At 38.5% G+C, this 16,049-nt stretch overlaps 1 protein-coding gene across 1 annotated transcript in view; it reads left to right on the top strand.

Moving 5' to 3' along the window:
* The first annotated feature begins 1,478 nt into the window (after positions 1–1,478).
* The window catches only part of LOC109638638 (guanine nucleotide-binding protein G(i) subunit alpha-2), a 36,196-nt gene continuing 21,625 nt past the window's right edge, over positions 1,479–16,049 (top strand). Inside the window, exon 1 of the mRNA XM_020101704.2 lies at positions 1,479–2,246. Coding sequence (XP_019957263.2) covers positions 2,129–2,246 — 118 coding nt within the window. The 5' untranslated portion in view covers positions 1,479–2,128. The remainder of the gene's footprint in view (positions 2,247–16,049) is intronic.

Genomic DNA, 16,049 nt, shown 5'->3' with positions numbered 1-16,049 from the left:
TCTAATTAAATATGTGCCAATTTACATAATTTCTAGGAAATCGGATAAAAGATTTACATTCCTTATTTCATTTTGTTCACATAAAAACCAAAGATTTTTACAGTAATAATATTGATCTCACATCACAACTTAGAAAATACTGTCAACAGTGTGTAAAAATACACATTTTTTATTGTTTTATGAATAACATGTTAGTTATATCAGGCTGTGAATTATACATGAACATAAACCTCTATAAGAACCTCCAGGATATTGACCGGAATTAAAGTGGAAAGTCTGGTAAGTGCTGCTAAAGAGAACATTTCTGGCTCAGATTGTGAGGGAAAAAAAACTATCTTTAGGCTTTTCAAAATTGAAATTTATAAAACAAAAACAAAGTGAAGTAACGTGTTTCAGATTTTTTTCCTTCAGCAAGTCTGAAAGAGAACATCATCTAGAAACTAAACAAACCTAAATGTCAAAGATCACCACTGACCACTGCATGAAAAGTGTAACGAAGTAACAAATTAATGTTGCTGTTAAGAAATGAATTTTATTCCTTTGAATAATATTTATACATTTGATTGTTGTTTTAAATATACTAGTTTAACACACAGACATTTACTTTAGTGCATTGTTGAAAATTAGAGTTGCTCTCTATCTGATCAGTGTTCTTATCTGTCATAGTTAAACTGTTTTTATAAAAAACACTAACCTGAATTGTAGGTCATCATGACCCCTGACGTTGCTGTGTCAACACACGGCTGGTTTCACTGTAACAAAGAAGAAATATATCATTAAGATTTGTTTGTAGTCAAAACAATAGACAAGGCATGCTAGGCTATATTTAACAACCCAGACGAGAACAAATGATCAGAATGTACCAGACTGTAGAAGAAGAAAGAAACTTGCTGCAGAGACGAGTGAGCCACAATTAAAAGACGCATGAGATCTGGATTAGATAAAGAGAACACACTGGTATTGATGAGTGCATTGGATGTGGCCCTATTTCTGTCTATTCATTTATTTTGGTTTGATGATTGTGAAAACTTGTATTTGCTTCGGGAAAAGGCTGAGACTGAATTGTAAAACTTATCATTGACACAATAGTAATAGATGAAAATCATTTTTTCTATTTATTATAAGGTGACAACGAGAATTACCACCACCAACTGTTGATTTTACTGTTCAAAATATTTATCATTTTGCTTCCTCTGACTTTTTTCCTCATATGCCATTTTCACATTTGAATCATTGTTTTAATTGTCCGCTATTATATTGTGTGCTCCATTTCTAATGGAAGATGCTATATAAATAACATGTACCGTTTATTATTATTATTATGATTATTATTATAGATGTCCAGTAATTGGCAAGAGACAAAAGATGAGTCCATTAGGAGGCGCTGTCCACCAACTCTTCAGTCGGAGTAATTCCATGCCAAATGTTTCATAATCGTTTTCCTCATATTTAACAGCTCGTCCCTCATCTTTACAAACACTGAGCTGCTCCTGCACAGCTCTGTCCACCTCCTCAGTCCACCTCTGTCCCCTCACACTGTGGATCACGGTCCTGACACATGCGGGGGAACGGTGCTGGCACAGCGGCCACTGCAGTCTGCTGCGCACCGCGCTCCTCGGCTCCACTCACGCATCACTGGCTCCCGCCCTCTAATTGGTGCCACAGCCGCTCACCTGCTTTAATTGGACCGTCGCGACGAGTCGTCCGAGTGACGTGGATGAGACTCGACCTCAGCTCTCAGTTTGTCTCGGGGATTCATCAGTGCATCAGCCTGGAGTGACCAGAGACACGGGATCTGCTGCAGTCTCTGGTGTGCGTGTGTGCGTGTGTGTGGATGCAGGACAGACATGGATCAGCTCTAACAGCCTGACTCTGTGTTGTGTTAAACAACACACGATTGTGATGCATCTGTGAGCCTCTGCGTGAGAAAGGGGAGAAGCAGCAGGGACATTGACTTTTGACGCGCGGGCACAAACTCTGGAATCGGCTGTTTTGCTGCTGGAAGCTGAAGCTGCTCCATTGATATTCTTGGCATCGCCTGGCAAAGCTGAGCCCGTTTTTGCACTGAAGCCTCGTTCTGTCTCGTTCTGTTTGCACAAGTGGTCGCTGCGCCCCTGCGTCTGGAGCCATGGGCTGCACGGTGAGCGCCGAGGATAAGGCAGCCGCGGAGAGGTCAAAGATGATTGACAAAAACCTGCGAGAAGACGGAGAGAAGGCGGCCAGAGAAGTGAAACTGCTTTTATTAGGTAGGTGACTGCAAAAATACATATTTATGTAAAAAAAACAAAACTCCACCTGATTCTACATTTAACATGATCTGATAAGAAACCAAGCAGCTAAATGTAATGAGGTCATAGGTCAAAGTATGGGAAAACAAAATAATATAACATTTTCTGAGGAGTTTGTGAATAAAGAGAACTAAGCACCAATCGCTATCAAACCACATCACTAATCCTCAGTAGGCAAGATAAGTTTATTTATAGCACCACACAGACACAAGAAAATTCAGAGTTCTGAGAAATGCATTTCACACGAGTGAAAACATCATTAGGATTATTTTATATTCAGTTATCCCTTCACCTAAATGTCAAACACTGGACCTTTAAAAGACATTAAAAACAGAAACCAACCACGTGCCACATTAGCTGTGCTGTACAAACACCTTGTGTGAGGCCATTTCAACCTTATGTTTCCATGTCATTAATTAGCCAGCACAGGTCTATAAACCTGGAGATAAGTCAGATACCATCACGTCAGCATGTTGCTTCAGCTTCTCAGAGCTCGGCGTGCTGGCCTCCTGCCCAGGAAACTCAAATTCACTGCATCAAACATGTGGAGAGGGACCATTACATTAACAGGCTCACACTGAAACACACAGAGCCTCATCTCACAGAATTAACAATCCCCGGTTAAAAAAACTGCTTTAATTAAACTGAGTAAGAAGCCAGAAGAAATCACATTTCTTGTGTCTCTCAAACACAACTTCCCACTTAGGACCAATTTCACACTCATCCAATTCTGCTGCATGTGTTTGCCATCATCTTGTTCTTGATTTGTCTTTCTTACATAGTCAACTGACTGGAACTAAAATTTATGAAACCGAGGAGTGTGAGTGTGTGTGTGTGTGTGTGTGTGTGTGTGTGTGTGTGGTTGGATCTGTGTCATCTTGCTTTGACAAGCTGTTAACAGGGGACAGGATCGACTAAGTGTCGGAGAGCTGCAGGTTGGTTGGTTGAGTTTTGGCAACATGGAGTCAGAAAGATTCACTTGTTAATTATCAGCTTCAGAGAGAATCTGATAAATATCAGTGTCATGATCTTAAATTTACCCTTCAATCAAACAGTGCTTTTAAAAAGACATGATTCAAAACTAGCTGTTGTGGAAATCCAGCAGTGTTTGTTCATGTGAAGATGAAAAGCTCCTGGTGTAACTGTGGCTTCTTTCCATCTCATTAAATACAGACCTGTGTTTATTTACACAGCAGCAACAATCATGTCATCTTGATGTGACCTCACACACCTGTAGATGAGCTGTGTGTCTTTGAATGTGATGTCAACACAGTGGAGCTGTTGTCACTTTGAGAAGTTGTCTGCTGCAGCAGAGAGAAAAGCATAATTTATAAAATATAGGAAAAGTGGAAGTGGAGGAGCAGGTTTCTGTTGAAGCAGCTATGTGCACCTGTGCTTTTCCCACTATGTCAAACCAAAACGTCTCCTTGTGTACCATTGGTATCCAGTAGCATGAACAGGACTCCATCTTTAAAGAAATAGATGCAACAACCGTGTTAAATGACTAACTAACGTGGGGCGGCTGTGGCTCACAAACCAGATGGTCGGCAGTTTGATCACAGCCCCAAATTGCCCCTGTGGTTGATGTGTGATATAGAGAGAGTGCTGTGTGAATGTGTGTGTGAGAAGTGGCTACATAAATACAGACCATTTAACTCACTTAAGGTTTTGCTCCCACCAGGTTTTTTTTTAGTATAGTATTATTATTAATTTTTCGGCTTCACAGTGCCAAGATTAGCAACTACATTTTTTCTTTGTTGCTCAATGTGACAAATTAACAATCACAATAAATCCAAATAGATTCTGTTTACTAGAGAAAACTGTGGAAATCAGAAAGAATATGATAAATATAAATATAATTTATCTGTTATCAAATTAGTTGCAGATTCTTTTTAAATCCATTGGTCAATTGTTGTATCTCTAATATTCATGATCTCGTGTTATAATTTCCTGTTGTCCACATCAATGATTCTGAGTGATGCATTAATTAAAAAACTTCTTTAACATTTAGGAATACTAATATGCATACGTTGGTATCTTAAAATTAGGTCAGTGAATCTTATTGGTAATTTAATTTAATACATTTTCCATTAATATCCTTGTTATATTTCAACCATAACCATATGATGCTACGTCCAACAAGATAATTCTGATAAATGATGAGGAGCACACGTGTTAATGACTCATATTTTTTAACATGTATATCTGTCGGGTCTCATCCAGTATTTACTGTAAATTAAGGAAATTACATTAAAGATATGTAAATTCCCTCATCTCATCACACTGCACACTGTCTCTCTGCATGGCCATGTTTCTCCTCGGCCTTGTTTTCATGGGTCGACTTCAGTTCTAAATCCAACAGCTATTCATTATTAAAGTGATCTGACATCTTCAATGAGGTCGTTGATATGATTCAATCTGTCTGTGTTTATGAGCAGAACCAAATCCCCTTATAGCTGAAAATCCAGTGTCTGTTTCAATAAAACAACAAAACGACAACAAAAAATCAATAAGGATACAAGAGTCAGTGTGATTTGTGTCCGAGTGCTAACAACACACACGGTCTGATGCCTTTCTAGGCAACATAAATATTTGACTAGGTGTCCAGAGGAATTATACGACACAGATTTTGAAAAGTATGGGTGGTTATGGAGTCTCTCTTGCCCGGGTGCCTTTACTTCCTGAAAGGTTGTGGTGACTCCAACCACACCGAGCTGGGATCAAGCCTCTCCATCGCAGCTGTGCTGGTGTCACTGGGAGTTCGGACTCAGTATATTGAGCCACATTTTGTGATTCTCTGATAAACTCACAGTTGACCAACATCACATTATCACGCTGGCGTTTGCTTTCCATCATGAAATCAGTCCTTAGAACATCAGGGAAGGAGACTAACAAACAAATTCAAGATGACCTTGTTGACATTTCGCTCGAGGTTGAGCCGAGGACATTGTGGTCATGTTTGTTTAGTTTGTGCACGAGAAGATACCAACTTGTTAATGCCGCCAGTGGAGCATGAGAGGGTGCATCACAACCTTTTAATGGCTTTGCAGTATTTGGCCAATGTTCTTTTGAGATGGAGTTCTCAAGGGAACTAATAAGATTTGCAGAATTTGTACCATTTGGCCACAAATGTCATCCGCAGGTAATTTTCCAAAACAGCTCATGGTTAGTCAGAGTGAGGACGGACAGTCAGAGTTGATGAACATTGTGTTGAGATGTGTCATAAATAGGTTATGTACATGAAACCATATTTGAGTATGAGAAAATAGAACTTGGCAGGTCTGTAAAAAACTCACTACTGCTCCCACTGTTGTGAGAAAACACTGATTTCACAATATTGCACCATACTCCAGAGCTCTCTGTGTCATCAACCAGCCAGATAGCACGTCTTCATCAGTGTCAGAACAGGGAAGAAAAGCCCATGTTGCAAAAGTCTCTGACGTTACATCTCAGAAAGTGATGATCATCAGTGCTCAACATATTTACCTATTGATTCATCTTTTTTGATTTATCAGTATTACCCAGATGTTTTTGTTTAATATTGATAATATGAAGTTGTAGATCGCCAACTCATGGGTCTGGACACGAGCATCTGTAGAGGTGGATCTCACAGAAAGACCACGAAGGCCTCACTGCTGCTGGTAAAGCTTTTCTCATTTGAACTGTTGACAAGATTTTATTGGATAAATCAAACTGAAATAGTAGAAGTAGAAGGAACTAAAAGTATTGGATTGTTTAAAGAAGTTTGGATCAGTAATAGAACTGACCTTTATGCATTTGGTTTTTGGAGGAGGAATTCAGCTTGTCTAGCTTCTGCATGTTCATTTTACTGACTCTATAGAGTGGCAACACTATCACTACAGAGCAATCACAGCCTTAAGTGCAGACAGAAATTTCATCCCTCAGAAAACTGCACAATGATCTTTTTGCTCTGAGAAGTGAACATGACAATGTTGCAGATGAGTCCTGGATTATCGATCCCTATACAGAAGCAATATGTGCATAAATATAATATAACACAAATGTGTTTCTTACATTAAGGTATAAAATATATCCAGGTTTATTTTAAATGTTAGTAGTGTTGCAATAACTGTAATTTCAGCAGGTACAGAACCATAATGTGATTATATTTAGTTATTATCTTTACTGACATCTAGTTACTTTGATGTAATTAAAGTTAATCAAAGGGGAATTTTACATTGAACACTATCTTAATAAACAGGAAGGATACAGATCTATCTTTGGACCAGTTTCAGTGAGAATGCCTTATTTCCTTAAAGCCTCGTAAATCTGCCTCAACTGCAGCTCATCTCTAATTCCCCTCCCCGAGCAGACGAATAATAATAGTGCTTCACAGACATGACTCCCTTCTTGTGACAGGGAGGAGGACTCAGGGTGAGACTGGCCACCCAGAGAAGACAACCTCACAACTACCCACAATGTGAGAGAATCCACTTATTTACCTTGAGTCACGTCTCTGGTGAATACCACTAAGATGCATGTGCATTTATTTGCTGAACTAGCACGAAATAGATCCTCACTGAAGCCCCAGCTGAGCTGCCAGATCTACATTTTGTAGCTTTACAGATAGTGATAGCAAAGACATTTTCCATTGTGAGGAAAATGAACAATACATTCATAATGTGGCTGTTTAGCTCAGGGTCTCAGTAGACCATCTTCCTTTACACAGTTTTATTGTTCCATTTTGAAAATAAATGAGAAACTGTTGCATATATAGCCATTTAGATTGGTGTATATTTTACATTAGATATTACATTTGTTTGCCCCTGCTAATCTTGGGTCTTTGGAGCCTGTTTCTCCCAGCATGCATTAGGTAAAAGCCAGGAAAACCTCCTGGGTAGGCAATTGGCTGTCACCTAAGTAAACCTAAGCAGGTTTTCTGTAATTTATGTAGTAATCCTGCAAAATAACAAACAATGAGGAGCACAGGTCTCCATCGATATGCATACTACCATTTATTATTGTCCAGTAATGGAAAATAATTGTGTAAGTTGGTATCCTAGTAAAACAAAATGCATAGTGTCAAATATTACCGATTGTAATTCATGGCATAGAATATTTGCTGTACTGGAGCGTTTTACCTTGTTATCCTCAAATGTGTTTAGGAAGATGTTGATAATGAAAATCTCTTTTCTCTGTGATACACTTTGAAATGTTGCCCGAGGTGCCGTGTCTTCAGAGGTTTACTGTTTTCTACCTTAATTGCACCGCGCTGGATTGTGTTTAGAAGAGAGCGACCAGGAATCAGGATCATGCCCTCAGGCCTTTTACGTGACTTTGAAGTCATTTACAAAATGTTCCACATTTTCTGTTGCTGCAATAAGAGAGAATGTATCTGTTGACTTTGTGATACCTGCTTTCCTTGAAGTTATAGATGTTTTTAGTATTAGTTTAATTAAATTACTGGTTTATCACGTCTCACAAAAGCATATGCAAAACACCAGTTAGCCTTTTTCATATTTCCAATATTAGCACCATTCAGCATTTAGGCCTCTTCTTTTCTCTTCCTCCTCCTTTCTTCTCACTTCTCTCGTACAGTAGGTGGAGAGAGCAATTTGGCCTCAGCGAGCAAGTCTCACACTCATCAACATGTTACCTGTGTCAACATCAATCCTTTCATATTAGTCACACTTAATCTGATAAAAAGTTGAGTGTGACATTGAGGTATGAGAAATAGAGTTAATTAAAGGAGAAAATAAATGAGAAAAATGAATTAGACCTAATGAAATTTAATTATTTCAAATTCTCTTTTATAATTAAGACTCATTAAAGATATTTTGACAGCACTGATGAAGAAATCTCATCAATAGCAAACATCTAAGCTTGATCTAGGTGGTTTTCACACAGAGGCGTACATCTGCACACACTTCCCTATACCAGGTATGATGGTCTGGAGGAAGACGAGTGACTGGGCTGATATATTACCATCATCGATCAGGCACACGCTCCTAATATGCTCCATGATATTATTAAGGTAGAAACCTAATATTTCAAATTCCCATTTTCTGCAGCAGCAGACTCAAATGAAAAGTGGTGATCTTAGTCAAGTCACATTTATTTATACAGCACAACAGAATTGGGCCCAAAGTGCTTTACAATCCCAACAAATGAAGGAGAAATATGATCATAGATCAAAAGCACAACTAGTGTGAATCAAAATGTTTAAGAGAAACTGATTAAAATACAGTTAAAAACATCAAAAGTAGATAAAAATAGATGAAATAGAATAACAATAAAATGGAGATAATCAAATTAAAGCCAGTTTTAAAGTCATAATCACAGTTTTTTATAGCTTTACTGAATTGAGACACAGGAATGGACTCCGTCTGAAGCAACTGACGTCTTTAAGAGTCAGTGCAGCTTCTACATTAGTTTCCAGGATGGCAGCACACTAATGAGACAGTTGAAGATGTGACATGTTCTGTAGGAGCAGAACTGTATTTGTGAGTTGGTGACATCAGCAGAAACACAAGTAGCACCTGCATCCCAGAGCCACTGTGCTGGTGATATTTCTGGTTTAATGCACCATCAGTTAACTTGACTACATTTAATCTGAACCAGTGGATGAACTTGATTTCTCTCTTAAGTCTTGTTTTTTAGAATTATACGTTTGTGCATTTGCTATAGCAGGACAGGGAATTATGGGTATTTTGCGGACACTGAGTCTTTGGTGATTGAAGTTGAAATAGTTCGGCTCAGCAGACAAAAATTAACCAGTCTAGTCCACTCTGCCTGGTTGCTATGGTTACGAGACGCCCTTAATACATTTTTAAATCCCTCTCCAAAGGTTTTCCACAGAAACCAAAATGCTTCATGTTATTTGGATTTACATCACATATAAATGTGAACGTGAAGCTGACATGTGCGGCTGAGTATATAAAAAGGTTAAGAGAAAACACATAGCAATGACTTGACACTGTATGTATTCCCACTGTAAGAAATGAAAAAAACTAATTACAAAGATACTTCTCACCTGAAAAGAACGTCCAGCTGTTTTCCTGGTGATTAAAAGTTGAATGTTCCTGAAAAAATAAATCCCACAGCTCTTACCTCTGAATGTGTTTCTCTCTTTTGAAGATTATGAAAATAAAAAAGACTGTGACCTAAATATTTCCTGACACCACAGGGCATCATTTGTTTCTTTTGAGTACATCACAAATTAAAAACTTGAGATTCCAGAGGTCGATTACTACATTTTTATTTTAATCGGATCTGTATGCACGGCTCTCCGCTGAGCTCAGAGCTACACACAGTGTGCACGTGACCAACAGAAGATGCTCCATCTTGTCGGCCAGCCACATGCATCTGTAGGGCGTCACCTGTGGCTGCCTGTAAGATTAAGAACTCAATAAATACAGTTAAATGCTCTAATACTATTCATTTAATTAAGCTTTTATGCCACGGCGCTGTACAAAACTCCACGTACTCATCTGAACATGAGAGATGCACAGAGATGCTTTCAGGTCCCCCCCCCAACCCTGGACTCAAGCAATAAATTACAATCAGGTCACGCCTTTTGTCATTTCAAATGACAGGATAAGCAGAGTTAGGCTAAGTTAGAATAGATACCAATATGAAATGAAAACAATTTCTATATATCTGAATTTAGTAATAATTATAACATAAATTCTACATTAAGATATTTTCCTGTCATTTCAGTGTTTGTTGCTCAGAGCTGGAGTGAAAGAGACGGTCAGGCCTGTGTGATTTTCAAATGTCAAATATAACTATAGTTGAACATCCTTACCTCTCTCTCTCTCTCTCTCTCATGGTAGATATAAAAATAAAACCAACATACACCTCGTTGCTCTAATTATTTAAAAGTTCACGTGGGACCTGATGTGGTTGGACACAGAGCCAAATTAACAGGACATTCATTTATTCGAACTCAAAACTGGCCCGTGCAAAACATGGCAATGCCACTCAACCCGAGATGGAAGCTTAGGCTTCAAAAAACATGTTATTTGTTTCCTCTTTTATTCATTTTCTTGACTTTGACTCTTGTTGTTTTATGAAGTCGGACATAACACTGATCTGTAGTCCTCAGATGAGATTTAATACACACAGAATCAGGGACAAGTTAAGTGGTGAAGTCAAAGTAATACAGCACCAGTACAGCCCTCATGCTGCCTGAATAAATCAGGTTAATATTAGCATACTGATGGCCTCAATTCTTCACTGTATGGAATGTGTCTCCTCATTTCTCACAGCATGAGAGAGATGTGAAAATTAAGTGCTAACAAGATGTGCTGAGTGAATAAATTAAACACACTGAATGTCTTGTAAAACATGTACAGTAGATTTGAATAGAAGAAGATCAATCAGCATGATGGTGTCAGTTTTCTTTTAATATCACCTTTGGAGGAATAGGTTCTTTTCTAGAGCTACATGAGAAAGTAAGTCTCGAGCATCTGTATGATATACAAGAAGCTACTGATAACTGGAAATGATAAATAAATTCTTTGCACAATTTTGTTTTTGTTTGCTTTATGCAAAGAGGAAATAAAATGTGATATTGTGCTTTTGAGGTGCATTTCTTCCTTTAGGACAAAGATAATCTCTTTCCCTCTGCTTGTATGCTCAGATAAGATGTCGGGTTGCTGGTGGAACAGATATATGAGTTGTATCGATCTTAGTTGTATCGGAACAAGCCAGAAGCAGCAGACTAAAATAAAACATTAGTCAATGAATCCTTCAGTCAATCATTAATTCATGACTATTTTAGAGATCAGATCATTAAGAACTGAAAATTGTTTTATGTCAGGCTGGACCATGGAGTGGTTACAGCTCCTTTAATGTGTGGTTGTCCTCCATTTTCCTGCTGTTATAATCTCTACATCATCAAACTAAAAAGGCAGAATTACTAAGGGGCGTGGCATATAAACATGTTCCATTTTTAATTTTTGCTTAAAATGCCACATTGTAACCTAAAAAAAAAATCCAATATTATTTAAGGCATCTTTTTTGTCTAGGTACAATGACATTTGGAGGGAAGCAAGCCTATATGACTAATTAGGTTAAACATAAGGATTAAGACTATATATTAAAGGATAAAGCATGAAATAGAAGCTAAAGGAATATTTAAATAGGATAAAAATGTGAATAGGCTACAAGGAATTGAAATGGAGATAATCATTGTGGTCATGTAGATAGTGACATCATCTTGTGTGTCCTGTGACTTGCAGTGTTTTGTAGGCTCCATTATTCCTTGTTTTTATTGGACACATTCATGCAATGAATCAAGCCTGTCGACTTTGAAAGTGGACTAAGAAATCACAGTGTAAATAGATCATTAGTAGAACAGTGGTTGTGAGTGTGACCCTGGCAATAAATAAAGAAGAAAATTCCCTCCAATATATATAGATATACAGATATGATCTGCCCAGTTTTTATTCCTTCACTGTTCAAATCAAATTCCTTCAAAACACAACAAACACAGAGGAGGGGAAAACATCGGTTACTGAATGAGTATTGAAGTGAATATTTAAGAGTATTGTAGTATTTTCAGCTGTCGGCCCACGCAAACGTGTGAATGTGTTGATGTTTGTGATTTAGTTTTGGTGAGGCAATGCAGTGCTGTAACCATGGCGACTAATCCAGTGCATGCCCATGCAACACAACTGTTCATTTCACTACATGCCCTGCAAGCTCCATCCATCATATACCAGGGTCTAGAAAGGTTTGTCCTGGTGGATGAGAACTTTTTGAATCACTTTGATCTACTTTGCGAGATTATTTGGGAGGTTGGTCTCTATGACTGTGAACAATTTGGTGCGTATCACAATAAAACCCCTCATTAAACTGATTTAAAGATGGTTTCATTGGGGGGTAATCTATTCTCAGCCACTGTACAGAACAAAATAGGACTAGAAACTTCCAACTACTACCAATGTGTATTTGAGATAATGATGATTCAGAAAGGTACCAATGTTTTTGACGTATCTTGGATATTCAAGAGAATATTAGGAATCTTGGTGCAGACCATATATTTCAAATATAAGACGCCTCCTGGTTTTGTCATGTTCTTTAAAAGATAATCTGACAAACTAAAAGAACAAGAGGCAATCTAAGCACAAGTTATATTGGTCTTTTCTACGTATGTGCTGCTGATTTGAGTAAACCGTCCTTCCTCAACCTGACAATCAGGTGCGTCTGCAGAATGCTGATGGTTTTATCGAGAGGCTCAAACACTGCAGCTACTGCACAGCACTCCCGATGTCTCATCGGATTGCTGGTGTGTGCGTGTGTGTTAGTGCACAGAGTATAAGATGACATGCAGAAACACAGGGAGGTGGGAGAGTAAGTAGAGTCACTGCCAGCTGAGATGCTCTGATATGTGAGAAATCGTTTTCCCGGCACCTTGGATTGATTGAAGGAGGACCAACGAGAGGGTGAAGTCTCGTATCTTATCCTCTGTACCGCTGTGTTTCATGCAGACGGGCTGTATTCAGTGTTCTTAATTTGTGACATGTGTTTGTTCTTTAGTTTTTTAATTCCCCATGCCCCCCCATCAGTGCTCAGGATCAGAGGACAAGCATGTTTGCAGCATCTGTTTCCGAAAAGCATATCACCAGTTCCAGTTTTCACCAGGTGGAGCTGCCAGATTTCATTAAGAGATTAATTAGCTCTGATTAGGACAAATTTGATCAGCGATTACACCAAGACCTAATGAATTTATATTGTATTAGAAAGATTAGGCTACATGTCACAGTGTGTAAGTGTGCATCATCACATAATTACATCACAGAGTATGTTTGTGCACTGAAGGGAGACGCATCACATCCTTTCATGGTAATCAATCGTGTAGTTTTTGTGTAATCCTGCTAACATATTAACAAATGCACATGAAAACATAACCTCCTTGGCTCAAGTAATTATTAAATATCTTGAATTGTTCCCTGAAAACCACTGGACAGCAGCTCAGCTCATCTTCCTGCTAAAAACCCAACAGCAGCATCGATTCCCTGTTTCCTCCAAAGCGTTGAACAAGTTGAGTTACTCAGCTTCTCTAAGGAGCTTCCACATGTCAAGTGTCATTATCGGTGATTGATACGCATTCACTTGATTGGTGTAATTAATATGGACTCTTGCGAGGTTGAGGGCGTATTGATTGTGTTCTAAATGAGCCAGCTGACTGGTGTGTGCTTGAAATTAGCTGCACACTGCAGAGAGAGCAATCATGTCTTCTGATACTTGTCTTGTTTTTAGTTATTCTGGCATCAAGTTGGAGAAAAATCTTATTTCAAAACATTAATTTGACGCCAGGTGGCTGTGACTCAGTCCAGTCCAGTTTAAGTTTAAGCACTAGTGCAGCACAGATGCTGTCTGAACTGTGGTTTCTCTATACATCAGGCTTATTAACATCCTGATGGCCTTCACACGTCATGTGTCTCTTTATTTTCACAGCCTGAGAACGATATGAAATGATGCTGTGCAGCGAGGTCAAATGATCCACTGAGTGAATAAATGTAACAACTGGATAATGACCAGTTATGGTTCTACAACATTCTTCTTATAAATTCTCTCCATCAAGGTCTTATAAAGAGGAAGGAACCTCTCTCGTACTCGTGGAACAAAAGTAAACAAGTATTAAGGAAACACTTAACAGTCCATGATAAAAACATATAACAAATTATTTTCCCATGCAAGTATCTAATATGTAGAAAAATAATGCTCAAGACATATTAAACTTTGTGCATTCTGAATTTGATCATGTATGGTATTTGTATTCAACAACAAAATTATTTAAGGTTGTTAATTTAAGCCATCTATCTTTTTTTTTGCTTTGAAGCAATAAAATGAGTTATGGTAGTTGTGTAGTGTTTGGGTATAATCCTCTCATTAAAAAGCAAATCAACAAGAAACAACTAATTTGTAACATTTGATGCATTGTGAGGGGTAAATAAATTAAACTTTCTCTAAATATGAATATATATCTCCCTCTCTCCATGTGACTCTGGAACTGCCACATGTAATCTTTTATAACCAGGTCACACTTTCTAAAGCTTACAATGTAAGAATATCTTACTAACTCTGAGTACCATCAGTGCAGCAGAGATTAAAAAAGTCATTTTCCTCCTGCAGCTCAGGTGTCACTGAAGTATTGAAATTAATGCACAATGATAGTTTTTTTATATATTACCATATATAAGAACCAGGGCACTACCATAAAGTTAAATCAGTGTGAAAAGCCTTCCAAATATGATCTACTGATGGCATCTTTACTGGAAATGACAAATTACTTCAGACTTCATATCCCTGGGATGTCTTACAATGTACGAGCCGCAGCTCTTGACATCATGAAGTCACTGAAGTCTTAAAATGTCATGGGTGGATGGATCGTTAGATTCTAGACACAGATTCTAGACACAGAGACTTCTCTCATCACTGCATGGCACAGCTATAAAATAATGCATTTTAAAAGAAATAGATTAAGCCAAAAATGGCGCCCTGTGGCACATCATGTGCCGCATGTAGTGAGGAAGAGGAGGAGTTGACAATGGACACTGAAAAGGGATATGAACCAAGGTCAAGGGCAGTGGTGGTGAGAAATACCCCCAGAGGTATTAACTTAAAACAGAATGATGGATGGTGCTGAGGGCTGCACCGAAGACCAAAGCATTAAAGGTAAAGAAGTGCTTGCCTCTGTTTTTAAAGAAATGAAGTGTGTCTCCTCCTGAGTTCAGTGCTCTACCTCAGGCAGCAGTGATGAATTCTGTTGCATATGTACAGTGGGTGCATGTCATGTCGCTTTTTTATCTGTATCGGAATTAGCTTCCTCTTTTCTTCTACCTGATCCTTTTTTCTCATCAAGCTTCCCCCCATTTATCTTCCATCTGCTTTGCTCTCCTTGGTACGAGATGTCTGAGATGAGATGGTCCAGATGTGAATCTTATGATTTAGGCATCATATATGTCTCTTTCTTTGAGTGCGACACATAATGTTCTGCTTGATGTGATTCATTGATTTACCTTCTTGATTTTTTATTGTTCAACAGCCATTTTCAAATACAGACTTGTGGAATACAATGTTTTGTATATCAAACATCTCAGTCTCATAATGTGTTCATGTTTCTTGTGAACACATCAAACATTTAACACATAAAAAGCATTAAACATCGTTGGCTGTACAGTCAGAGAGCAGTAAGCACTGTGAAGCAGTGAAACTCCACTGCACCCTGAAAGGCTGATGACCTACTTTTCCACTCCAGGCGACAACATGTACTGTATCCAGTCATGTACAATTCTTCACTCTCATTGTGAAACAGGCTGAGGTGGTGGAGGTGTTGGAGGTGGGCAGCAGGATGCCTGACTGGCTGAAACACCTGAGCTGCTGGTTTGTACACTGGCACCCACTAGAACCTGCAGGTACAGTTGTACTGATGGAGGTCTTTGTTGTGCCTTGCCTCTGCTGTATGAAATAATTCAAAGACGGCTGCTGTCTGCAGGTCAATAAAAAGAAGATGGAGAAGTGCCTGATTTCAGACTGGGTGAAGAAAGAGGAGGTTGTTAAAGCTGACAGAGGGCAATGTACTAGAACCAAGTGTGTTGTTAAGAAACAGCTTCACTTCAAGACGAGTGTCTTGCTCTGTCTCACACACTTAGACACTCATAACCATCATCCACTTCAGGAGAATGAGGTTGTTCAGATGTGGACTGTATGTGCTGTGTCTTAGTTGTTGCCTGAAAACTTTCACTCATGTCACCTTCAGTCAAAACGTTACATTTTATTAAACCTTTA

This window comes from Paralichthys olivaceus, chromosome 2 (assembly GCF_024713975.1).
Source record: "Paralichthys olivaceus isolate ysfri-2021 chromosome 2, ASM2471397v2, whole genome shotgun sequence".
In the NCBI taxonomy this organism is placed as follows: domain Eukaryota; kingdom Metazoa; phylum Chordata; class Actinopteri; order Pleuronectiformes; family Paralichthyidae; genus Paralichthys; species Paralichthys olivaceus.
This window is presented reverse-complemented; position numbering and strand designations above follow the sequence as displayed.